Here is a 25,103-nt window from a genome sequence, read left to right as displayed (position 1 = left end):
TTCCTCAATGGAGTAGGGCAGATTGCAGGCCTTTATGAAGTGAAAGAGCCAGATGTCCCCTGGGTAACAGAGAGCGTGTGTAGGGTCCGGAGTCGGTCTACTTGTGAGCTGGCACATATACCTCGGGATAAGGCGTTTGGGGGGGGGGGGGGGGGGGGGCTCGTTGAGCTTACCGGGGTGAGAACCATCTCTCGTAATTATAGGTGGAGAGCTCAATCCTCCACCTTAAGATTTTATCATTTTTGATCTTGCCCCGCTGTGTGTTATTGAACATGAAGGCAACCGACCGTTGGTCAGTGAGGAGAGTGAATCTCCTGCCGGCCAGGTAATGCCTCCAATGCTGCACAGCTTCTACGATGACTTGGGCTTCCTTGTCGATGGAGGAATGCAGAATTTCGGAGGCATGGAGGGTGCATGAAAAGAATGTCACGGGCCTGCCTGGTTTAGAGTGGCAGCCAGAGAAACGTCTGATGAATCACTCTAGACTTGGAAAGGAAGTGTCTCGTCAACCGCGTGCATCGCAGCCTTGGTGATGGTCGGCCTTGATGTCAGGTTGAAGGCCTGGTGAGCCTCTGCCATCTGGGGTAAAGCGGTGGAGTGAATGAGTGGGCGGGCCTTGTCCGCATAGTTAGTGACCCACTGGGTGTAGTATGAGAAGAACCCCAGGCATCGTCTGAGGGCCTTGTGGCAGTGGGGGAGGGGGGAGTTCCATGATCGGGGTCGGGCCCTAGAACTCCATTTTGCACCACATAGCCAAGGATGGCTAAGCGGTTGGTGCTGAACACGCACTTGTTATACGCAAGGTTCAGGAGTTTGGCGGTGTGGAGTAATTTGGAAAGGCTAGCGTCATGGTCCTGCTGGTCGTGGCCACAGATGGTGGCATTATCCAGGTATGGGAAGGTGGCCTGCAGTCTGTACCAGTCAACCATTCGGTCCATCTCCTGTTGGAAGACCGCAACCCCATTAGTGATGCCGAAGCTGTCCACCTTGCGAATCAGGAGCTGGTGGTAGGCAGATTTCAGGTCCACTGTCGAGAAGACCCGGTACTGTGCAATCTGATTAACCATATCAGATATGCATCGAAGGGGGCACGCGTTGAGTTGCGTGTACCGATTGATGGTCTGACTTAGTCAACGACCATCCTGTTTTTATCCCCAGTATTCACAGCTACCACTTGGGCACTCCAGGGGCTGTTGCTGGCCTCGATGATTCCTTCCCGCAGCAGCCGCTGGACCTCAGACCTGCTGAAGGTTCTGTCCTGGGCACTGAACCGTCTGCTCCTGGTGGCAACGGGTTTGCAATCCGGGGTGAGGTTTGCAAACAGAGAAGGCGGGTCGACCTCAAGGGTAGTGAGACCGCATACAGTAAGGGGTGGTAGGGGCCCGCCGAATTTCAAAGTGAGACTTTGGAGGTTGCACTGGATGTCCAGGCCGAGTAGCAAGGCAGCGTATAGGTTGGGGAGGACATAGAGCCGGAGGTCGCTGAACCTTACGCCCTGGATGGTGAGGGTGGTGGTGCAGTACCCCCGGATTTCCACGGAGTGGGATCCGGAGGCCAGGGAGATTCATTGTGTGATGGGGTGTACCGTGAGGGAGCAGCGCCTTACCGTATTGGGGTGGATGAAGCTCTCTGTACTCCCGGAGTCAAGAAGGCATGATGTCTTGTGCCCATCGACCTTTACAGTCGTCGACGCGGTCGCGAGGTTGTGCGGCCGGGACTGGTCAATCGTGATGGAGGCGAGCTGTAGCTGGTGTTGGAAGGCCCCTGGCTGGTCGACGGTGGTTGCAGGCGATGAGATGTCCGATGAGCAGGGGTCCTGAGGTGGGAAGATGGCAGCGCCCATGGGGCGCACGTGGTTAAATATGGCAGCGCCCACGAGCTGCACAAGGCCTGATTTCTTTGGACAGGGGGAGATGGCGGCGCCCATGGGCCGCACGTGGGTTGCAGGGGCGAAAATGGCGGCGCCCACGTGTCACACGTGGGGGGTGCAGCGGCGATCGAGCGGGCCTATCACACTGCAGCGAAATGTCCCTCCTTTCCGCAGGCCTTGCAGAGTACGCTCCGCGTCGGGCAGCACTGCCGGGGGTGCTTGTGTCTGTCCGCGGAAGTAGGACTTGGGTCCCCCGGGGTTGGCTGACTGCCGCACGGCGCGGGGTTGGGGTCGGTCGCTGGTGGGGTCCACAATGTCCAGGAGGGGAGGTGCCGTGCGGTTGGGGGCGCACGCTTGTACATTACGGTAAGCGACCGTTAGTGAGATCACGAGTTTCTTGGTTGCCACGAGGTCGAGGGTAGCCCCTTCTAAGAGGCGCTGGTGGATGTACGCCGACCCTATGCCAGTAACGAAAGCGTCTCTAATCAGGAGTTTGGAACGTACAACGGCCGAAATGGCCTGGCAATCGCAGTCCCTCGCCAGGGTGTGCAGGGCACGCCAGAAATCTTCCACAGACTCCCCGGGGAGTTGATGCTGCGTGGACAGGAGGTGCCTGGCGTAGAGTTTGTTGGTCTGCTGGGTGTAGTTCTCTTTCAGAAGCGCCATGGCCTCAGCGTAGGTGGGCACGTCCCGGATGAGGGGGAAAGATATCAGAGCTCAGCCGTGTATACAGGATCTGGAGCTTCTGTGCTTCAGTGGGTGGTTCTGTCACAGATCCGATGTAGGCTTCAAAGCAAGCTAGCCAGTGGGCGAAGGCCGACTTGGCCTTGTCTGCTTGAGGGTGCAGCTGCAGGCGATCTGGCTTGATGCAGAGGTCCATCGCTGTAAAATCTCCGCTTAATAAATTGATGCACTATAAATTACAACGATACGAGAGTAGAGAGTAATCGAGGCTTTATTGCGCAGAGATGTGACGCCTCCTGCAGCAGCTGCCGAAATGACTGCTGTTCAGAGAGCACACACATTTATACTCCGCCTACTGGGCGGAGCCAGCAGGCAGGGATCTATCCCTGTACCTGTAGTACAGGAGTCTCACATCTCGTATGGCGATATATACAACAGTGATGACAACAATACACATTTTCTAAAGGGCAATTCCATTCTAGTATTTGTGGAGGCTAAGTCTCAAGAGCGAGAACATTTACTGGGTCTTCTAAACCTGGGCAGAATTGTGGTTCACAGGATTAGTGTAGGCCCTTAACCAACAGCTAAGAATGTAAATTAATAGTTATTGAGATTGTTTTAGCATGCCCTGTTTTAGAGCTACTAACTAACGCAAGGCCTCCTTGACCATATTTTGAGTATTACCACGCAGAGGAAATAAGGAAGTCAATTTTTAAAAAACCAATGTTTCTGGGCATTTTAATATGTTCACTTCAATTTTCAACAGGGCATTTTGGATAATGATGGTAGAACGTCATTGCTGTGCAGTGTGCATGCACTGCAGTACAAACTTCTAATTATGTGTTTTTTTCCATGGAGTTAAACCAGCTACAATGTAAACCTGACTCTAGTGCACGTAAAAGAACTCCGCAGGCCTGAACAGAAGCACATTTTAGGGGAGAGCTGCAGATTCTGTTGTAAACATTTTGAAAATAATTTACAATCGAGAGAGACTAAAGGAGATGTTGCAATGCTATCTGATTAACCAGTATGGGGGAAAACCTCAGATGTTAAACATTTGCTGATGAGGTAACAGAGAAGCTGGAGCAAGGTTGTGGAGTAGGTGTATATCTGTACTTGAGGCGCTTGACAAAATGCCACACAGGAGGCAGAAGTTGGAAATGCGTGGAATTAGAGACAAACTGGTAGTTTGAATAGAAAACTATCTAATAATCTTTATTGTCACACGTAGCTTACATTAACACTGCAATGAAGTTACTGTGAAAATCCCCTAGTCGCCATACTCCAGCGCCTGTTCTGGTACACTGTGGGAAAATTCAGAATGTCCAATTCACCTAACAAACACGTCTTTCAGGGCTTGTGGGAGGAAACTGGAGCACTCAAGGAAACCCACGCAGATACAGGGAGAATGCCCAGACTCCACACAGACAGGAAATCGAACCTGGGACCCTGGCACTGTGAAGCAGCAGTGCTAACCACTGTGCTACGGTGCCACCCATATCTCACAAGAAGCAGGTAATGTTCCTTAGACTGGCAGGTGGTTTGCAGTGGTCTTCTCCAAGGATCAATTTTGGGTCCATTACTCCTTTCAATTTATATTAATGATTTGGACTGGGTGTCATTTTCAGCAAAACTTGAATGAGGAGAGTTATAGGCTTCATAGACAGGGTCAATTGGGCAGAAACATGGCCAATAGAGTTTAATACAGGGAAGTATCAAGTCATACATTGAGAGCGCCAACATGAAAATGCAGTTTCCTATAAATGGCATGGAGAATGCAGATGAGCTGACTGTGCTCACATATACAAACACTGGCAGGGTAAGCTATGAAATGAATTTAAGTGTAATGTCTTATCGGATGGTCTTTTATTACAGGACACTTGTAGTTAAAGCTATAAATGATCAGCATTAAGTGTGGGTGAACTATATACAAGAGAATAGATGAAAAAAAACAGTCAAATGAAAACAGAGAAGAAGGCTTCTCTATTTACCGGGCGGACCGCACGGCATCTTCAGGCAAAGCGAAGGGTGGAGGGGTCTGCCTCCTCATCAACTCCTCCTGGTGCTTGGATGTGGTGACCCTGGCGACCTACTGCTCCCCAGACCTGGAATACTTGACCGTAAAGTGCCGCCCATACTATCTTCCACGCGAGTTCACTTCAGCCATTATCACAGCGGTCTACATCCCACCCCAGGCAGAAGTGAGGAAGGCGCTGGATGAACTGTACACAGTCATAAACAACTATGAAACAGAACACCCGGAGGCCTTGTTTATTGTGGCCGGAGACTTCAACAAAGCCAACCTCAAGAGTGTACTGCCAAAATTCCACCAGCACATCTCCTGTCCCACCAGGGGCGACAACACTCTTGACCACTGCTACTCAAAAATCAAGGGCGCCTACCGTTCCATCCCCCGACCGCACTTTGGAAAATCAGACCATAAGACTGCGCTCCTTCTCCCGGCTTACAAGCAGAAACTCAAGCGGGAGAATCCAGCCAAGAAGGTTGTGCAGTGCTGGTCCGAGGAGACAAACAAATCCAATCCAATCCAAAATCATGCTCAAGCAGCCTCTCGTACTTCCTCCAGTCTGAGGGGTCAGCTGACTAACATTCACTTATATACTAGTGAGACTCCTCGTGGTCAGGTCAGTGAATTAGAACACCATGATATCACTACAGCAAGAACCTCAAACACTGGCTAGGCCTCAGATAGAGTAAGCTCAATGCTGGGTCCCATGCACAGCTGATGAAATTTTAGACAAAAGAAATGCAAGTGATCGAAGAACAAAGGTAAAATGCAAAATTAGGGCATCCTCCGGGTGCTCCGGTTTCCTCCCACAGTCCAAAGATGTGCGGGTTAGGTGGATTGGCCATGCTAAATTGCCCGTAGTGTCCTAAAAAGTAAGGTTAGGGGGGGGGGGGGGGGGTTGTTGGGTTACGGGTATAGGGTGGATGCGTGGGTTTGAGTAGGGTGATCATTGCTCAGCACAACATCGAGGGCCGAAGGGCCTGTTCTGTGCTGTTCTAAGTTCTATGGCAGCCATAGTATTGTCAATGGACTAGTAATCCAGAGGCACAGGGCAAAGCTCTGGGGACTTCTGTTCGAATCCCACCACAGCAGATTGTGACATTCGAATTCAATCCATAAAAATGTAAAAACCTATCTGGTTCACTAATGTCCTTTTAAGGAAGGAGATGCGCTGTCCTTACCTGGTCTGGCCCTACATGGGACTCCGGGCCCAGGGCCCACAGCAATGAAGTTGACTCAAACACCCTCTGGAAATGGTCTAGCTGGCAAGCCATTCAGTTAAGGGGAAGGAGGGATGGGCAACAAATGCTGACCTCATCAGTGACATCAATATTCCATGAAAGAAAGCCACTCACCCAATTGTTCCGGGACCTGTTTGTGGCCAGCAACTAAGTAGCCAGGAACGAGGATGAGGTAGCCAGGACGCAATAGGAGAGAGAGGTGGGGTGGAGGGGAAACCTAATAAAAACATTTTTTTTTTTTTTTTTTACAAAAAACATTCCATGAAAAAAACAAAAAAAGAACATTTGTGACAGAGATTCCAACAATATAAACATATGAAGTGGAGGCCTAAGGGCTAATGTTGTTCCATAGATGTTTCTTAGAGCAATATGTTATGGAACCAAGCAGGGAGCGGGTCATTTTAGATTTAGCATTAAGTAACAAAGAAGGGTTGATAAATATTCTTGTCATTAAGGATCCTCTTGGAACAAATGATCACAGCATGCTCGAATTTTAAATTCAGATTGAGCGGGAAGACAGAGTGCCTTACAAGAGTTTTAGGGTTGGGCAGAGGTAATTATATGTGCCCGAGGAAAGAGTTGCCCCAAATAGACAGGGCACAAATAATTGAGGGTAGAACAGTTGAGGAACAATGGCAGATGTTGAGGGAGATATTAAATATCTCTCAATTAAAGCATATTCCTGAGATGAAGAGGAATGGTAAAAAAGGGAGAAAAACCTTCCATGGCTAAACAAGGAAGTCAAAGAGGCCATAAAGACAAAAACTAGGGCATACTATGCTGCAAAAGTTAGTGGTAAGCTGGAAGATTGGGAAAATGTTAATGTTCAGCAAAAGGCTACTATAAATAAAATCAAAAGAGCCAAGATAAAATACAAAAGGAAACTAGCAGAAAACATAAACACTGATACCAAAAGCCAAGAGAATAGCTGAAGTAAATGTTGACCCTTTAGAGAATGATACTGGGGAGATAATAATAGGGAACACAGATGGCGGAGGCACTGAACCTTTGTCTTCACAAAGAGGATAATACATTTTCCAAAAACTGCTGTTAATGTAGAGGAACTTGGTTCAATAACCATCACTAGGGAGAAGGTATTGAATAAACTAATGGGATTAAAGGCAGATACGTCCCCAGGATGTGATGGCCTGCACCCTAGGGTGTTAAAGGAGGTGGCAGAAGAGATATAGTGAATGCATTGGTTATGGTATTTCAAAATTTCCTGAATTCTAAAAAAGGTCCCAGTGGATTGAAAACATGCTAATGTGAAGCCCCTATTCAAAAAGGGAGAGGGAGGCAAAAAAAGTAGCTATAACATCGGGGGGGGGGGGGGGGGGGGCGCATGGCAGCAGTGCTTTGCAAAGCTGCTTCAAGGCACCAACGACCCGGGTTCATTTCCAGCCTTGGGTTACTGTCTGGGTAGAGTTTATATGTTCTCGCCATGCCCGAGTGGGTTTGCTCCACATGCTCCAGTTTCCTCCCACAGTCCAGACGTATGCAGGTTAGGATTGATGCTAAACTGACCCTTTGTTTCCAGGGAGGTGCAGGTTAGGTTATGGGGTTACACGATAGAGTACTCATTTGAAGGGTTGGTGCCGACTTGGTGCGCTAAATGACCTCCTTCTACACTGTATAGATTCTATGATAGACCCGTTGGCTTGACTGCTGTGGTGGGATGTTGCTGGAATAAATCATTAAAAGATGACGACTGAACATTTGGAAAGACAGAGCTCAATTCACAATTGTCAGCATGGTTTTACCAAGGGCAGGTCATGCTGGACAAACTTACTGGAGTTCTTTGAGGATGTAACCAGCCACATGGATAACAGGGTACCTGGGGATGTGGCATGTCTAACCTTCCGGAAGACATTTGACAAGGTCCTGCATAAAAAACTGATCCAGAAAGTGAGATTTCAGGTAGAATACTAGATTGGATTGAGGATTGGCTGACTGGCAGAAAGCAGAGGTTTATGATAAAGATGTCGCCCTCTGGCTGCAAACTGTAACCAGCAGGGTACTGAGGTCAGCCCTCAGACCTCAAACTGTTTACAATTTGTATAAATGATCTGCAAGCAAGGGCCGAGTGTAACATAGCAACAGATGATACTAATACAGGTGGGAAAGCAGGCAGTGAAGAGTTTACAGACTGATATAGATATGCTAGGAGAATGGGCCAAAATTTTGCAGAAGGTGTTTAATGTGGATAAGCGAGTGCTTATCCATTTTGGCTGAAAGAAAATCGAAAGGCAAATGATCTAATTGGAAAGCAGATTCAAAAACATGTCTGGACAGAGGGATCAGGGTGTTTTTGATCATGAATCACAGAAAGTCAGTATGCAGGTTCAGCATCCAATTAAAAAAGCAAATTAATTTTAGTGTTCATTGCAAAAGGATTAGAGTATAAATGCAGAGAAGTGTTGTTGTAATTGTATAGAATGTTGGCGAGACCACATTTGGAGTATTGAACTGAAAAAGATAACAGTTTGGGAAGAAGAATGAGAGTCATTTATAGTAGAAATCCAATATAGTTAACTAGCTTATTTCAATTTAATAAGTATTTATTTTTTAATTAATTAATTAATTAGAAATGGTAGTTAGATGGGCAAAATGCTTCACTTGTGAGATGCGAGAGGTCGGTGAAGCTTCCAGCGTTCTAGACAACTACAACTGCAGAAGTACATCCAATTGCAGCTCCTCACAGACCACATAGATCGGTTAGAGCAGCAGTTGAATGCACTTAGGAGCATGCAGGTAGAGGAAGCATCATAGACGGGAGTTTTAGAGGCATGGTTACACCCAAGATGCAGGAAGATAGATGGTGACCACTAGAAGAGGCAAGCAGTCAGTGCAGGAATCCCCTGTGCCTGTCCCCCCCTCTAACAAGTATACCATTTTCTATACCATTGAGGGTGCAGGGGCTATCAGGGGGGAAAAAAGGAGGAGCAGTCAGAGCAGTGGCACCACAGCTGGCTCGGTTGTTAAGCAGGGAGGGCAAAGCGCAGAAGCGCAATAGTTATAGGGGATGCTATAGTCAGGGGCACAGATAGGCACTTCTGTGGACATGAGAGACACCAGGATCCAGGATGTCTGAATGGGCAGGGTGCATTCTGAAGGGCGAGGATGAGCACCTCGAGGTCATGGTGCATATTGGTAACTGGCAAGAAGAGTGACAAGGAGCTCAGGGAGTTAAATAGAAAGTTAAAAAGCAGGACCTCTAGGTCTCAGGATTATTCACTGCGCAATGTACCAGTGAGGCGTGAAGTAAAAAGATAGTACAGCGAAACAGGAGGTTTAACAGGTGGTGTAGGAGGGAGGGTTTCAGATATCTGGATCATTGGGATCTTTTCCGGGCAGGTGGGACCTGAACAAGGATGGGTTGTATGCAAACTGGAGGGGCATAAATCTCCTAGCCACAAGGTTTGCTAGTGTCACATGGGAGGTGTGATGTTCTCGGTTTTGTAAATCAGGATGTCTTGAGAACGTAGTGTTGAACAAAGAGCAGAAAGCTAAGTAAATGAACAAAGCCAATTCATTTACACTACTTAAATAAGATAAAAGTTATTAACGATATGATATCGCAAACAAATCTCAACTATGCAACTAATCTCACGCCTAAACACATTCTCCCAGAATCACAAGTCACATGATATTTATGTAACAGCTCCTTATCTCCACCTGGTGGTGAGAAGCATCAACATCAGATTGTTAACCCTTTGTATTCCTTAATGTTACAGGAGGGTTTAAAATAACGTGGCAGAGGGGTGGGAACCGGAGCAATAGTTCAGAAAGTGAATAACGGAGGGGGAACTAGAGAATAGGTCCAGTAAGACTCAGAGGAAGAGCAGGCAGGGAGATGTTGTTGAACACAGTTGGACCGGTGATCTATAGTGCATTTGTGTCAATGCGAGAAGTATAACTATAAGTGATTGAGGCAGATACTTTAGCGACCTTAACACTTGTCTGGATAGGCACATGAACAGACAGGGTAATGGAAGGATACAGGCGGTTGGCCTAGATAGGGCACATGATTGGCGCAGGCTTGGAGGGCCAAAGGGCCTCTTCCTGTGCTGCATTGTTCTTTGCTCTTTATAACAGGTAAGGCATGTAAACTTAGAGCTTGGGTTAGTACTTGGAATGATGATGCTGTTGCCATTACAGAGACTTGGTTGAGGGAGCGACAGGATTGGCAGCTAAACATTCCAGAATTTAGATGTTTCAAGCGGAATGGAGGGGGATGCAAAAGGGGTGGGAGTAAATAATAATAAGTTATTAGTGTCACAGTTAGGCTTCTATTAACACTGCAATGAAATATTGCACGGCTGGTTAAGGAGAATATCACAGCTGTACTACAGGAGGACAGCTCAGACGGCTCATGCAGCGAGGCAATATGGTTAGAGCTCAGGAAAGGAAGGGTGCAGTCACGATGTTGGGGCTTTACTACAGGCCTTCCAACAGCCAGCAGGAGATAGAGGGTCAGATATGTAGGCAGATTTCGGAAAGATGTAAAAGCAACAGGGTTGTTGTGGTGGGCGATTTTAACTTCCCCTATATTGACTGGGACTCATTTAGTGGGAGGGGCTTGGACGGGGCAGAGTTTGTAAGGAGCATCCAGGGGGGCTTCTTAAAACAATATGCAGATAGTCCAACGAGGGAAGGGGCCATACAGGACCTGGCATTGGGCGAATGAGCCTGGCTAGGTGGTGAAAGTTTCAGTTGGGGAGCATTTTGGAAACAGTGACCATAATTCTGTAAGTTTTAAGGTACTGTTGGATAATAAGAGTAGTCCTCAGGTGAAGGTGCTAAATTGGCAGACGTCTAATCATAACAATATTAAGCAGGAACTGAAGAATCTAGATTGGGGGTGGATGTTTGAGGGCAAATCAGCATCTGGCATGTGGAGGCTTCAAATGTCAGTAGATAGGAATTCAGGACCAGCATGTTACTGTCAGGAAGAAGGGCAAGTATGGCACGTTTTGGGAACCTGGGATAATGAGGGATACTGTATTGTGAGCCTAGTAGAAAAAGGAAACATTTGTAAGGGCTCAGTGGCTGTGAACAGACCAAAGTCTGTGAGGAATACAAGGAAAGTAGGAAGGAACTTAAAAGTAATTTTGTAAATTTGTTTAAAATGAACTTAACAAGGAGTCAGGAGGCTGAAAGGGGTCACGACAAGTAATTGGCAAGGAGGATTAAAGAAAACGGCAAGGCCTTTTATACGTATATAAAGAGCAAGAGGGTAGCCAGGGAAAGGGTTGGCCCACTCAAGAACAGGGGAGGCTACCCAAGCATGGAGCCAGAGGAAATTGGAGAGATACTAAATGGGCACGTTGCACCAGTATTCACCAAACAGAAGGACTAGGGGATGAGTCTGCGGAAGGGTGTATAGCTAGTCTGGGTCACATTGAAATCCAAAAAGGTGGTGGGGTTGGGCATCTTGAAAAAAATTAAGGTAGATAAGTCCCTAGGGCCTGATGGATCTACTCCAGAATACTGCGGGAGGCAAAGGAGGAAATTGCTGGGGCCTTTGACAGAAATCTTTGTATCTTCACTGGCTACAGGCAAGGTCTCAGAGGACTGGAGAAGAGCTAATGTCGTTCCTTATAGCAAGGACAATCCAGGAAATTACAGGCCGGTGAGCCTTACGTCAGTGGTAAAGGTTGGTGGAATTGCGGATAGCAATGAGGACTCAGATATATATCGGTTACAGACTTTGGCAGATGGAGTTTAATCTGGACAAATGAGAGAATGCATTTTGGAAGGTCTAATACAGGTGGAAATATAGTAAATGGCAGAACCTGACAGACAGTGGGATCTCAGTGTACAGGTCCATAGGTCACTAAAGGTGGCAATGCAGGTGGGGAAAGTAGCGAAGGAGGCATATTGCATGCTTGCCTTTCAATCAGCATGGAGTATAAAAATTAGCAAGGCATGCTACAGCTGTATAGAACCCTAGTTAGGCCACACTTGGAACATACTGTTCAATCTGATCACTACACTGCCAGAAGGATGTTGAGGCTTTGGATACAGAAGAGGTTTACCAGGATGTTGCCTGGTATGGAGGGAATTAGCTATGAGAAAAGGTTGAATAAACTTGGTTTGTTCTCACTCGAATGAGAGCGGTTGAGGGGCGACCAGATAGAAGCCTACAAACTTATGAGTGGCATGGACAGAGTGGATAGTGAGAAGCTTTTTACAAGGGTGGAAGAGTAAATTGCTGGGGAACATAGGTTTAAGGCACCAGGAGCAAAGCTTAGAGGAGATGTGAGAGGGAAGTTTTTTTAAAAAAAACAGAAGGTAGTGGGTGCCTGGAACTTGCCGCCAGGGTTATGGAAGCAGATACGATAGTGACATTTAAGGGGCATCTTGAGTCAGTACATGGTTTCAAGAAGGAGTTAGATATGCTTATGAAAAATGAGTTAGAGATATTGGAAACAGGCAGGCAGGTGCATTTGAGACCAGAAGACCAGCCATGACCCGATTGAACGTCAGAGCAGACTGTTCCCATGCCCCTGTCTGCTATTAGACTGCGTAAATTAAACAGTAAGTGACTTCCCTTGGCAGCGCGTCAGTGGAGGTCGCATGTTAAGTAGCTCCTGCTAGAATCTCTGGTTTTTGGACTTTTCTGCCCAGTCTTAGTTTTGGATGAGTTGGTGTGGGAAGTCATAAGGTAGATGGAGTGTCAAAGCCGCAGAAGAAAGATGCTGGAAAGTGGGCGAGTAGGTTTCAGCCCTGCAACCCAAAAGATGTGCAGGGCAGGTGGCTTGGCCATGCTAAATTGCCCCTTAATTGGAAAAAATGAATTGGGTACTCAATTTTAGGTATACAGGTATATGCAGGTGCAGGATTTCGCGAGCAAGATCTTCCCAACAGTGCCTACCTCGTAATTGCTGGAGGCGGTGCTATTATGGGGGGGGGGGGGTCGGCTCACCGATTTATGGGAGGACTTTGGAGGAGGATGGGGTGTCCATGGAGGAGGACAAGGCAAAGTGGGAGGAAGAGTTGGAGATGGCGCTGGATGAGGGACTGGTGCAAGGTGTTGAGAAGGGTAAATGTCTCGACTTTTTGTGCAAGGCTGGGGCTGATACAGCTGAAGATAGTGCACAGGGCGCACCTTAAAAAATCTAAACGAGCCGTTTGTTCGAAGGGATAGAGGATGTTTCAGCACCATTTCAGGGGGTTTTCATGCGGACATGGAGCTGGGTCCCCTGGAAGCCATTTTCTGGGTGTCCGACCAGCTGCAGGCGGATGCAGGGACAGATGGCTTTGACTTCACCTCGCCGATTGCTCGCAGGCGGGTCTTGTTGAGGTGGACGTCAGCTTCTCCACCCTGTGCCTCGGCATGGCGGTGTTGGGGGGGGGGGGGGTTTGAAACCTGGAGTTCGTAACCCTGGAGAAGGTGAAATTTGCTCAGAGGGGGAGGAGAACAGAGTGATCGGTCCTCAATTATTGGGGTGTGTTTATGTTGCACTTCAGGAGTTGGTTACAGTTGACTGCTAAGGGGGTGGGTTTGTTGTAAATCAAAAATGTTTAAAATTTGTGGAAATAAAATACTTTCGAAATATTAACTAAACACCATGTTATGTTATTCACCAGAGAGTGCAAAGTGAGGGCTCATTCTGTCAAAAAACACGAGCTAAAGTTAGTGACTCTAGGCAACGAACCAGAAACAGGACCACATCAGACTGCTATATTCAAGTCAACAACATAGATGTTCCATAGATACAAAGTACAGGGTGTGTTTTGGAAGTGATGACCTTGTGTCAGGAGGCATAAAATGCAGGATTGAGCTTGAGAGAACAAGAGGGGATACGAGAATGCTCTGGCTGGTAAAAGTGTGGAAAATCCCAAGATATTCTATTTAAGTATATCAATGGGAAGAGGATAACCAGGCAAAGTAGGGCCCATTAGAGACCAAGGGGCAAATCTATGGGTGGAACCAGAGGACATTGGTAGGGTGTTGAACAAATACGGCACATCTGTCTTCACCCAAGAGAATGAAGAGGTAGATCTAGAACTCGGAGAGATTGTGGGGTTCTTGAGCAAATTGACATAGGGAGTGACAAGGTACTGAAGGCATTGGCAGGCTTAAAAGTGGACAAATCTCCAGGTCTGGGTGAATTGCGCCATTGGCTTCTGTGGGAGGCAAGGTGGTGATTGCAGGGCCTCAACCAAATCTTTTATTCCTCTCTGGCTACAGGTGAGGTGCCAGAGGTCTGACTGGAGAACAGCTAATACAGTCCCACTATTTATGATGTGGAGATGCCGGCGTTGGACTGGGGTGAGCACAGTAAGAAGTCTTACAACACCAGGTTATTTAAGAAGGGTTGCAGTGAACTACAGACCAGCGAGTCTCACAACGGGAAACTATGAGAGAAAATTCTGAAAGTCAAGGTTTGATCAGAGATAGTCAGCATGGCTTTGTCAGAGGGAGGTCATACCTATCAAATTTGGAGGATGTGACCAGATGTACAAATGAGGGTAGTGCAGTTACATGGATTTCAGCAAAACATTTGACAAGGTCCCACATGGGAGACTGATAAAGACGGTAAATGCACATGCGACAGGGTAAATTAGTAAGGATTTTTAAAAATTGGCTTAGCTGTAGGAAATGGAGTGTGATGACAGACAGCTGCTTTAGTGACTGGAAGTCAGTGTCTAGTGGAATACCACAGATCTGTGCTGGGTCCCTTAATATCCATCATTTATATGTGGGGGATAGGATCAATAAGTGATTAGATTACTAAGGTAGTGAAAAGCATTGTTCTGCGTACAGTACAGGCAGATAATTCCATACATGGAAAACATAGAACATAATAAATACATATACAGTCATCGGGCAGAGTGCTACAACAGTAGAGAAGATGCGTAGACAGATCAGTTCAGTCCATAAGAGGGTCATTGAGCAGTCTGGGAAGCAGTTTTTGAATCTGTTGATGGGTGCATCATCTGCCTGATGGAAGAGGTTGGCAAGCAGAATAACCCGGGTGGGAGGGGTCTTTGATTATGCTGCCCACTTTCCAAGACAGTCAATGGATGGGAGATAGGTTCATGTGATGGACTGGGCTGTATTTACATCTAGTTTCTTAGACTTGGGCTAAGCAGTTGCCATACAAAGCTGTGACGCAGCCAGATAGGATGCTTTCTATGGTGCATCTGTAAAAATTAGTGACAAGAGTCAACATGGACATTGAGGAAGTATAGGTGTTGCTGTGCTTTCTTGGTCATAACACCGACATGGCTGGATCAGGACAGATTGTTGGTGATGTTTATACCAAGGAATTTGAAGCTGTCAACTTTCTCCACTGTGGCACCATTGATGTAGACAGGGACGTGTACAGCACTTCGCACCCTGAAGTCGATGAGCAGCTACTTAGTTTTGCTGATATGGAGGGAGAGATTGCTGTCATTACACCATGCTACTAGGTTCATTATCTCCCTCCTGTGCTCGGACTCTGTTGTTTGAGATCTGACCCATTATGGTCATGTCACCAGCAAACTTGTAGATGGAGTTGGAGCAGAATGTTGCCACAGTCATGTTGTGTATAGAGAGTATAATAGGGGGCCAAGTACACAGCTTTGCGGGGCCCCTGTATTGAGGAATATTGTGGAGGCGTCATTGTTTATCCTTGCTGATTGCGGTCTATGGGTCAGGAAGTCGAGGATCCAGTTTCAGAGTGAGGAGCCAAGTCCTAGGTTTTGGAGTTTTGATATGAGCTTGGCTGGGATTATGGTGTAGAAGGCAGAGCTGTAGTCAATAAATAGGAGTCTGATGTAGGAGTCGTTTTCGAGATGCTCGGGGGGGGGGGGGGGGGGGGGGTGCAAGGCCAGGGTGCAGTGTAAGGCCAGGGAGATGGTGTCTGCCGTGGACCGGTTGTGGTGGTTTGCGAATTGCAGTGGATAAAGGCATTCTGGGAATTTGGAGTTGCTGTGTCTCATACCAACCTCGCGAAGCACTTTGTAATGATCAATGTCAAGACCATCGGACAGTAGTCATTGAGGCTCGTTGCCTGGTTCTTCTTTGGCACCGCTTTGCAGATGACATGTTTGGCCAGGTGGTCAACAGTATCTTGGGTCACAGGAAGATATTGACGGGATGGTCAAATGGGCAGGAACGTGGAAGATGGAATTCAAACCTGAAAAGTGAGATGACACACTGTGGAAGGAGTAATGTTGTGGAAGGAGTAACACGACAAGGAAATATTCAATGAATGACATGAGACTGAAAAGCTCCGAGGAACAAAGTGACCTTGGTGTGTTTGTCCGTAGATCTCTGAAGGCAGAAGAGCAGGTTAATAGGGTGGTGAAAAAGGCATACGGGACACTTGCCTTTTATCAATCAGGCATAGATTTCATAAACAGGGAGGTCATGTTGGAGTTATAGCGAATGTTGGCAAGGCCACAGCTGGAATACTGTGTGCAGTTCTGATCGCCACATTATAGGAAGGATGTGATTACACTGGACAGGGTGCAGAGGCTTTTCACCAGGATGTTGCCTGGGATGGAACATTTAAGCTATGAAGGAAGGTTAGATAGGCTTGGGTTGTTTTCCCTTTGGACCCACTGAAGAATCACTGAAGCGACTATACGATGACATCAATAAGTTCCATCCCACCATCAGACTCAACATGGACTACTCTCCAGAATCAGTTCCATTCTTGGACACACTGATCTCCATCAAGGAAAGTCACTTCAGTACTATGCTTTACCGCAAGCCCACAGATAACCTCACAATGGTCCACTTCCACAGCTTCCAGGGATCAATGCTGGGATCTTTGCTGTGCGTAGTATATATAAATGATTTGGAGGAAAACGTAATTGGTCTGATTAGCAAGTTTGCAAACGACACAAACATTGGTGGAATTGTGGATAGCGATGAGGACTGTCAGAGGATACAGCTGGATTTAGATTGTTTGGAGACTTGGAGGGCATTAGCTAAGAGGAGCGGTTGAATAAACCCGGTTTCTCCTCACTGGAACGACAGAGAGATGGCAGATGGAGTTTAATCCGGACAAATGTGAGGTAATGCATTTTGGAAGGTTTAATGCAGGTAGGGAATATACAGCGAATGGTAGAACCCTCAAGAGTATTGAAAGTCAGAGAGATCTAGGTGTACAGGTCCACAGGTCACTGAAAGGGGCAACACAGGTGGAGAAGGTAGTCAAGAAGGCATACGGCATGCTTGCCTTCATTGGCCGGGGTATCAAGTATAAGAATTGGTAAGTCATGTTGCAGCTGTATAGAAGCTTTGTTAGGCCACGTTTGGAGTATAGTGTTCAATTCTGGCCACACTACCAGAAGGATGTGGAGGCTTTAGAGAGGGTGCAGAAGAGATTTACCAGGATGTTGCCTGGTATGGAGGGCATTAGCTATGAGAAGCGGTTGAATAAACTCGGTTTGTTCTCATTTGAACGACTGAGGTTGAGGGGTGACCTGATAGAGGTCTACAAAATTATGAGGGGCACAGACAGAGTGGATAGTCGGAGGCTTTTTCCCAGGGTAGAGGGGTCAATTACTAGGGGGCATAGGTTTTAAGGTGCGAGAGGCAAAGTTTAGAGTAGATGTACGAGACAATTTTTCTTTTTTTTTTAAAACACAGAGGGCAGTGGGTGCCTGGAACTCGCTGCCGGAGGAGGTGGTGGAAGCAGGGACGATAGTGACATTTAAGGGGCATCTTGAAAAATACATGATTAGGATGGGAAGAGATGGATATGGACCCAGGAAGTGTAGAAGATTGTAGTGTAGTCGGGCAGCATGGTCAGCACGGGCTTGGAGAGCCGAAGGGCCTGTTCCTGTGCTGTACTTTTCTTTGTTCTTTGTTTGTTCTTCCACCCCAAACACATTAAAGAAGCCATCCCCTGTGGACAAGCCCTCCATATACACAGGATCTGCTCAGACAAGGAGCGTAACAGACATCTAGGCAGCATCATGGATAGCACAATTGCTTCATAGCACTAGGGTCCCAGGTTCGATTACGGCTTGGGTCACTGTGTGTGGAGTCTGCACATCCTCCCCGTGTGTGTGTGTGTGGGTTTCCTCCGGGTGCTCCGGTTTCCTCCCACAGTCTAAAGATGTGCAGGTTAGGTGGATTGGTCATGATAAATTGCCCTTATTGTCCAAAATTGCACTTAAGTGTTGGGTGGGGTTACTGGGTTATGGGGATAGGGTGGAGGTGTTGCCCTTGGGTAGGGTGCTCTTTCCAAGAGGCGGTGCGGACTCGATGGGCCGAATGGCCTCCTTCTGCACTGTAAATTCTATGATAATCTACAGATGTTGAAAGGTGCACTCGTACGAACGGGATATGGCACTTGACTCATCGATCGACACTTCCAACGCGCCACAGCAAAAAACTGCACGTACCTCTCAGCCGGGACCTTGGATTCATGTCACATTACATTCAACACCACCATCTGGCCTGGGCTTGCAAAATCCTACCAACTGTCCTGGTTTGAGACAATTCACACCTCTTTAACCTGTGATTATCCCTCTCTCCAGTTGTACCATCTGGACCTGTAAAGACTTCATTACCTGCAAAGACTCGCATTCAAAGTACCGTATTGCATCTTTGACTGTCTACATATACGTTTCTGGAACCCATCTCTTCATTCACCTGAGGAAGGAGCAGTGCTCCAAAAGCTAGTGATTCGAAACAAACCTGTTCGACTTCAACCTGGTGTTGGAAGACTTCTTACTGTGCTCACCCTAGTCCAACGCCGGAATCTCCACATGTTTTCCCTTGAGCATAGAAGATGGAGGGGCAACCAGATTGAGATGTACAAGATTATGAGGGGCATGGGCAGGATGGATAGGGAGCAGCTGTTCCCCTTAGTTGAAGGGTCAGTTACAAGGGGACACACGTTCAAGTCGAGGGACAAGAGGTTGGGGGGCAGAAATTTGAAGAACAATTTTTTTTCAACCTAGAGGGGGCTGACGGTCTGGAATGCACTGCCTGGGAGTTGACAGAGGTGGGTTGCCCCACATCCTTTAAAGAGTATCTGGATGAGACGTGGTACGTCATAACATCCAAGGCCATGGGCCAAGTGCTGGCAAATAGGAATAGGTAGGCAGATCAGGTGTTTTTCATGCATTGGTGCAGACTCAATGGGCCGAATTGAAGTGATTGAAGTGAAAACTACACAGATATAAGCCAAGGAACACCTCAGAGTGCTTAATTATTCCAGACTTGCACTGTAGGTATTGTACAAAACAAGCCTTAATAAAGTAGCCAATGAATGGTGCACACACTATATACACCACAATCAACAACATTCCCCCCTCATAGACCCTTTTGTTACCTCTTCAAAACAAAACTTCAGCAAGCTTGTCAAACACTTTCATTTTTAGAAATCCATGCTGGCTCTTACTGACCATCCACATCTTTGCATTGAACTACCATTTCTATTCTGATTAATCGTTTCTAGATGCTTCCCCACCACTGCTATTAAACTGACTGGTGTACAATTGTTGGACTTAACCTTGCAATCTGTTTTCAACCAGAGCGTGGGGCGAGATTCTCCAAGCCCTGGGCCAGGCCGGAGAAACTCCGAACGGGCCACACCGCCCCGAAGCCAGCACGCACTTCTCTGCAGAGCGGAGAACTGCCGCCATTTGCGCCGGCATGGTTGGCACAGCAATGGTTGCGCGACGCTCTATGCGGCTGGCCCGCCGATTCACCGGCCCAGATGGGCCGAGCGGCCGTAAAAAAGAGCAAAGTTCCGTCGGCGCCGTTCTAACTTGCTCTGGGTCAGTGGGACCTCAGCATGGAACGGTCGGATGATTGCCTGTGTGGGGGGGTTCTGACCCTGGGGGAGGCCTCCGCTTTAGCATGGCCTGCGATCGGCACCCACCAATCGGCAGGCCGGCCTCTGGCTGGGGGCCTCTTTTCCTACGTGCCAGCCCCTGTACTCCTGCGCCATGTTGTGTCAGGGCTGGCACATTGAAGGAGGCCACTGCGCATGTCCTTGTTGGCTCCGGCCTAACTTCACATGCGCGGATTCAGCGGCGCACAGTTCGCGCTAGAATTGGCCGCTGAAGTGGCGCAAACCGCTCCAGCGCCATGCTAGCCCCCTGTAGGTGCCAGAATCAGTACTGGGAGTGGCCCGTTCACGCCTTCGTAAAACACGACGGCATTTACAATGGTGTGGACACTCTGCCGCGGGATTGGAGTATCCTGCCCGTGATGTTTGCAATTCTTGAATCGTCTGGTACTTCTCCCGAGGCAGCAGAAGCCTCAGTAGCACCAGAAAAGCTATTATAGAAATAACAGACATCCAAGCATTAACACTCCAAGCATTAACAGTCTGAACTACAACTGCAGAGACACATTAACTTTAAAAGTGTTCAAGGTTTTATGCCAAAAGGCATTCAAATTTGCACAGATGGGAATGTTATCTTGCATGTTAAGCAGAATTACAGATAATGGTGTGAGAGTGCTAAGCCAAGGAGAAAAGAATTGGCAGCAGCTGTCAATCTGGCAGATATACATTAAGAAGGGGTGCGCAGACAGCATCAGAGAGTATAACCTGAATGCATATTTGGTGATCCACATATTTTCAATTAATGACTGCCTGAAAATAGCATTAATACTTCAAGTAGGTCTGAGCCAGCAAAAATAATCCAACACTCAACGTACATCATTGTTCAGGTCTAGGACCTAGGTTTGAAGCCAGACGAACGGAATGACTGTCACAATCTTTGCCGACTTGTCAAGAGGTGCAAAACAGAGATGACCATCATGATTTCAGCTCCTAGTGACTGGACGGGCCAATTCAGCAGGAGAGAGAAGGCTGGAGAAGAGCAATGTTAAATTAAAGTGCACATGTAGCTAACCTCCTGACTCTTAAGGGAGAAGCCCCTCACTCGACATCACACCAACAATCTAGAGCGTTTCAGGAGAAGGTAGCAGTGCCAATGGAATCTCTTCTCATCTTTAAAGGTGCTATCCTGTACTGATGAATACATTGTCAAACATAATTGCTGGATGTTATGGAATACAGGAGGAAAATTCAGAATTAGCCTTGCGGTCACGATCGAGTGCAATTGCAGATGTTTGTCCCCAAAGTACCATTAAACCCTGGGTTCCCATCCAAGAGAACGTGACATATTCAGGTCACTATAAATTAATTGCCTGGAGAGTTCAGGTACTCACCATACGTCAGTACACCTGTTACAGTTAAGACAGTGGCTCCAAAACTAAATGGATTTAAGCAGAAGTTTAGTTACCTGTTCTTCTGTGCATGACCTCTCCAGGTTACCTGAAAATGAAGAGATACCTTTAGCAGCAAGGCAGCGGGAGTCATTGTTTCAATCTCAAGAGTAATGGACAGGTTAAGGACGCCACATCAACATTCATTCCATACCCACCTCCACACTGACCCTTCACTCAGGCAAATAGTCCCAAATTCGCCCTCAACAGCCCAGCCAATTTCAACCCTCATCGCCCTCGGATCCCACTGGAATGTTTCAGAGCTTCAAGGATGGAGATTTGGGTTCACTTTAAGTTCTGTAGTTTGGATTGAGGGTTCTAATTTATTCTCTCTTAAAAGATCCAACAGTTAAATGGGTAGTTGGATAGCTTGTTATTCAGTTGTATTTACTGCATATTTCACCATTATTACTGTTATAAATAAGCAGTAATTGTTTCAACTTACATACCTGGTGACTAATCATTGGGCAGCTATGGGCGAAAAACATGGAGTTTTTATAAGAATTATTGAGTACTTTGTGTTGTGACTCCAGGCATATGGAGCTGGAATTGCCCAGGGTGATGTAACAGAATTTAAATTCAATGAAGAAAGTTGGTCTCAGTAATGGTAACCATAACAACTATAACCAGATTGTTGTAAAAATCCATATGGTTCCTTTTAAGAAAGGTAGCTTGTTATCCTTGCCTGTTCTGCTTACCTGTGACTCTAGATTCTTAACTACCCCAGCAAGCCAAGGGCAATTCGGATTGGGCAACAAATGCGGGCCTTGCCAACATCCACATCCCATGCCCACATTGCTAGATTACATGGGCTAAACTATGGCAGGTGGTGATTATGGGGAAACAGAAGGACATCCATTTTGGATTTTTTTTTAAAAAAAGGTCAATGTAGTGTCTAAATGGTCAGAAAGCAGAATTGCAGATGAGCAGAGAGATGTAGACGGCCCAAGTGTTGAAATCGCTGAAGTTTGCGGACTGAAAACAAATTAAAAGGCCAATGTCTCAAGATGGCTTGAATTTATGTTACAGCTGGACAAGCCTATCGGGAGTTTCACTTTCAGTTCTGGGCACGGAACCGCTGGAAGAATTGACTTTGGAAGAAAATGCAGCATGGAATGACCAAAATAATAGCAAGACTAAAACGATGGAATTATGAGGACATGTTTCATAGATTAGTTTGTATTCCCTTGAACATTGAAAATTAAAGGAGTGATTTAATCAAAGTATTTCAGATGATTAAAAGATTTGACAGCGTCAGGATGTCCAGAACAAGAGGATATAACATAGTGTTCCAGCGTTGATAAGAGGAATGTGCATTTGATGAAGTACCACATAATAGAATTGCCAAAATTAAAAAACCCATGGGAACTGAATATCAGTGAAAGCATCTGTACAAATCATCCAAGATATAGAATGTATGGGTTTAGGGCCATTTTAGCCGAGCTGGCTGGACAGCTGCTTCGTGATGCAGAGTGAGGCCAACAGCGTGGGTTCAATTCCCCGACCAGCTGAGGTTATTCATGAAGGCCACACCTTCTCAACATTGCCCCTCGCCGGAGGTGTGGTGACCCACAGGTTAAATTAGCTGTCAGCTCTCCCCCTACGAGGAAAGCAGCCGATGGTCAGCTGGAACTATGGCAACTTTAACAAAAACAGAAAATACTGGACAATCTCAGCAGGTCTGACAGCATCTGTGGAGAGAGAAGGGAGCTAGCGTTTTGAGTCTGGATGACTTTGTCAAAGCTCATGCAGTCTCGAAAAGTTCTCCCTTCTCTCAAAACATACAAGACAAAGAGAATGAGACTTCAGGAGAACATACAGATCGGAGGAATGGGCAGTCATCGAGCTGATGAGGTTTTAACAGAAATGTGAAGTGTTGCCTATTAGCAGAAGAAAAAGAAAGAATATGTAAAAGTAAAAAGTGCAATATAAAAAAGGTTTAGGAGCCGGGCCTGGGTGTGTTCGGAGCACAAAGCAGCGAAGGCGACAAGACAAGCGAGAAAGAGGTCAAAAGTAGTACACGTGATCCTTACAGTAACATATGCTAATTATTTTAAGCACACTGGTTAGACTCCAATGGAGTACTGCATTAGATTCGGACCACTACACTTTAGAAAGCATGTCAAGGCTATGGAGTTGGGGGGCGGGAGAGGAGAAGAGATTTATTACAATGGCACCAGGGAGGGGAACTTCAGTTAAGTGAAGGTTGATAAGCGCTGGGCTTGTTCTTGGAGTAGGGAATATTGAGAAGAACGCTGGCTGGGAGGACAGGATGGTCAGTCTTGGAGGGGGACTAAACAAGTGGCTATGGTAATGGCAGGGGGCAGAGTATAGGCAGGCATGGAAAATGTAGGTGTTGATATTCTGGAGGGGAGGGAAGGCATGTGGAGATGGATTGTAATAAATTCCAGGATGGTAGCAGGAGGTTCAAATGTAAAGAAAGGAACCATGATGTTAAATGGGGTCAAGGGTGGTGGAGGAAGTTGTCAGGCCACTGTGGGAGGGTAGAAGGCGATGGACAGTATCTGGAAGGTGACATGCAACAATTTGCAAACCAACCTTGACCACAGTTAGTTAGTCTAGGTCCCATGAGGAGGATCCCATCAGGAGGTTGGAGTTCAAGGTTAGCATAAGTGACCGACTAAAGGGATACCCGAATAATCAGGAGGCCATTGGATGCCAACCATGATCATTTCCGTGCTCCTCTGGTGGAGCCCACAAGGCAGATTTGTTTCCACAAAGCATCAGGTTTGTTCCTGACTCATGGATCTCAACATCAAGATCCCATCAAGGTGTGGAGCTACCGTTCATTTTGTGCTATTTATCATCTGCTGCAGTCAGAAACTAATGAAAGGAGGTGGTTGATGGTGGGTGGAGGCGGCCAATCCTCCAAGCGACACAGCTGGTAGAGGGCAGCCTTGCAACTCCAAACCTCCATCCGCCCAGACAAATGGTCCTGGCCGTCAAGGATCATGCATTTAGTCTTTCTATGCAGCCAAGGCAATGGTCTTGATTCTCGAGGGTGGTGGACATTAGAGGAATAATGACAGTGGGAGGATTCTTGCACACGGCTGTCATCATCCTAGTCATAAGAACAATGTTTGGGGAGGCACGTGGCGCAGTGTTCAGCACTGGGGCTACAGCACTGAGGACCCGGACTCGAATCCCGGCCCTGGGTCACTGTCCGTGCGAAGTTTGCACATTCTCCACATGCGTTTCACCCCCACAACCCAAAGATGTGCAGGTTAGGTGGATTGGCCATGCTAAATTGCCCCCTAAATTGGAAAAAAATAATAATTGGGTACTCTAAAAATGTTTTAAAGCGCAACGTCTCCAAACACCCATCTCAGGTTGGGTGACCTTCACTTGAGGAGAGAGGTGGGATGCCGTGTTTAGACAGAGGCCAGGTGAAAGGATTAGCACTAACCTGCTGGCTTTGAGATGAAGGGAAACTTGTCAAGGATATGCTGACTTCAACGGATAATTTCATTTCATTTACACACCCACTGAGGTGTTGATGCTGTAGGCAGCAGGCAATCTGGCCTTGGTAACGACTCCCATCCAGACAAGGAGGAAGGTCCATCACAGGTTGGCACAAGGCCAGGAGCAGCAAGGGCCTGAGCAGGAGGGCCTCTCAAGACATTGAAAAACGTGGCCCGCTGCAATGGCAACAAGCACGGTAGAATAGTGGTTAGCACAGTTGCTTCACAGCTCCAGGGTCCCAGGTTCGATTCCCAGCTTGGGTCACTGTCTGTGCGGAGTCTGCACGTTCTCCCCGTGCGTGCGTGGGTTTCCTCCGGGTGCTCCGGTTTCCTCCCACAGTCCAAAGATGTGCAGGTTAGGTGGATTGGCCATGCTAAATTGCCCATAGTGTCCAAAATTGCCCTCAAGTGTTGGGTGGGGTTACTGGGTTATGGGGATGGGGTGGAGGTGTGGGATTGGGTAAGGTGCTCTTTCCAAGAGCCGGTGCAGACTCCATGGTCCGAATGGCCTCCTTCTGAACTGTAAATTCTATCTCCTGCATTGCTCTTATCCAGAGAGGGGTGAAAGGCAATGCTGGAGCTACCATCCCATCCC

At 47.1% G+C, this 25,103-nt stretch overlaps 1 protein-coding gene across 4 annotated transcripts in view; it reads right to left on the bottom strand.

The window, feature by feature from the left end:
- LOC119968640 (protein spire homolog 1-like) overlaps positions 1-25,103 on the bottom strand; it is a 111,097-nt gene that overhangs the window by 82,507 nt on the left and 3,487 nt on the right. For all 4 annotated transcript variants that reach the window (XM_038801261.1, XM_038801262.1, XM_038801264.1 and 1 more), the window contains exon 2: positions 21,044-21,075. In XM_038801261.1, coding sequence (XP_038657189.1) covers positions 21,044-21,075 — 32 coding nt within the window. The remainder of the gene's footprint in view (positions 1-21,043; positions 21,076-25,103) is intronic.

The sequence above is a fragment of the Scyliorhinus canicula genome, chromosome 7 (genome assembly GCF_902713615.1).
Source record: "Scyliorhinus canicula chromosome 7, sScyCan1.1, whole genome shotgun sequence".
Classification (NCBI taxonomy): domain Eukaryota; kingdom Metazoa; phylum Chordata; class Chondrichthyes; order Carcharhiniformes; family Scyliorhinidae; genus Scyliorhinus; species Scyliorhinus canicula.
This window is presented reverse-complemented; position numbering and strand designations above follow the sequence as displayed.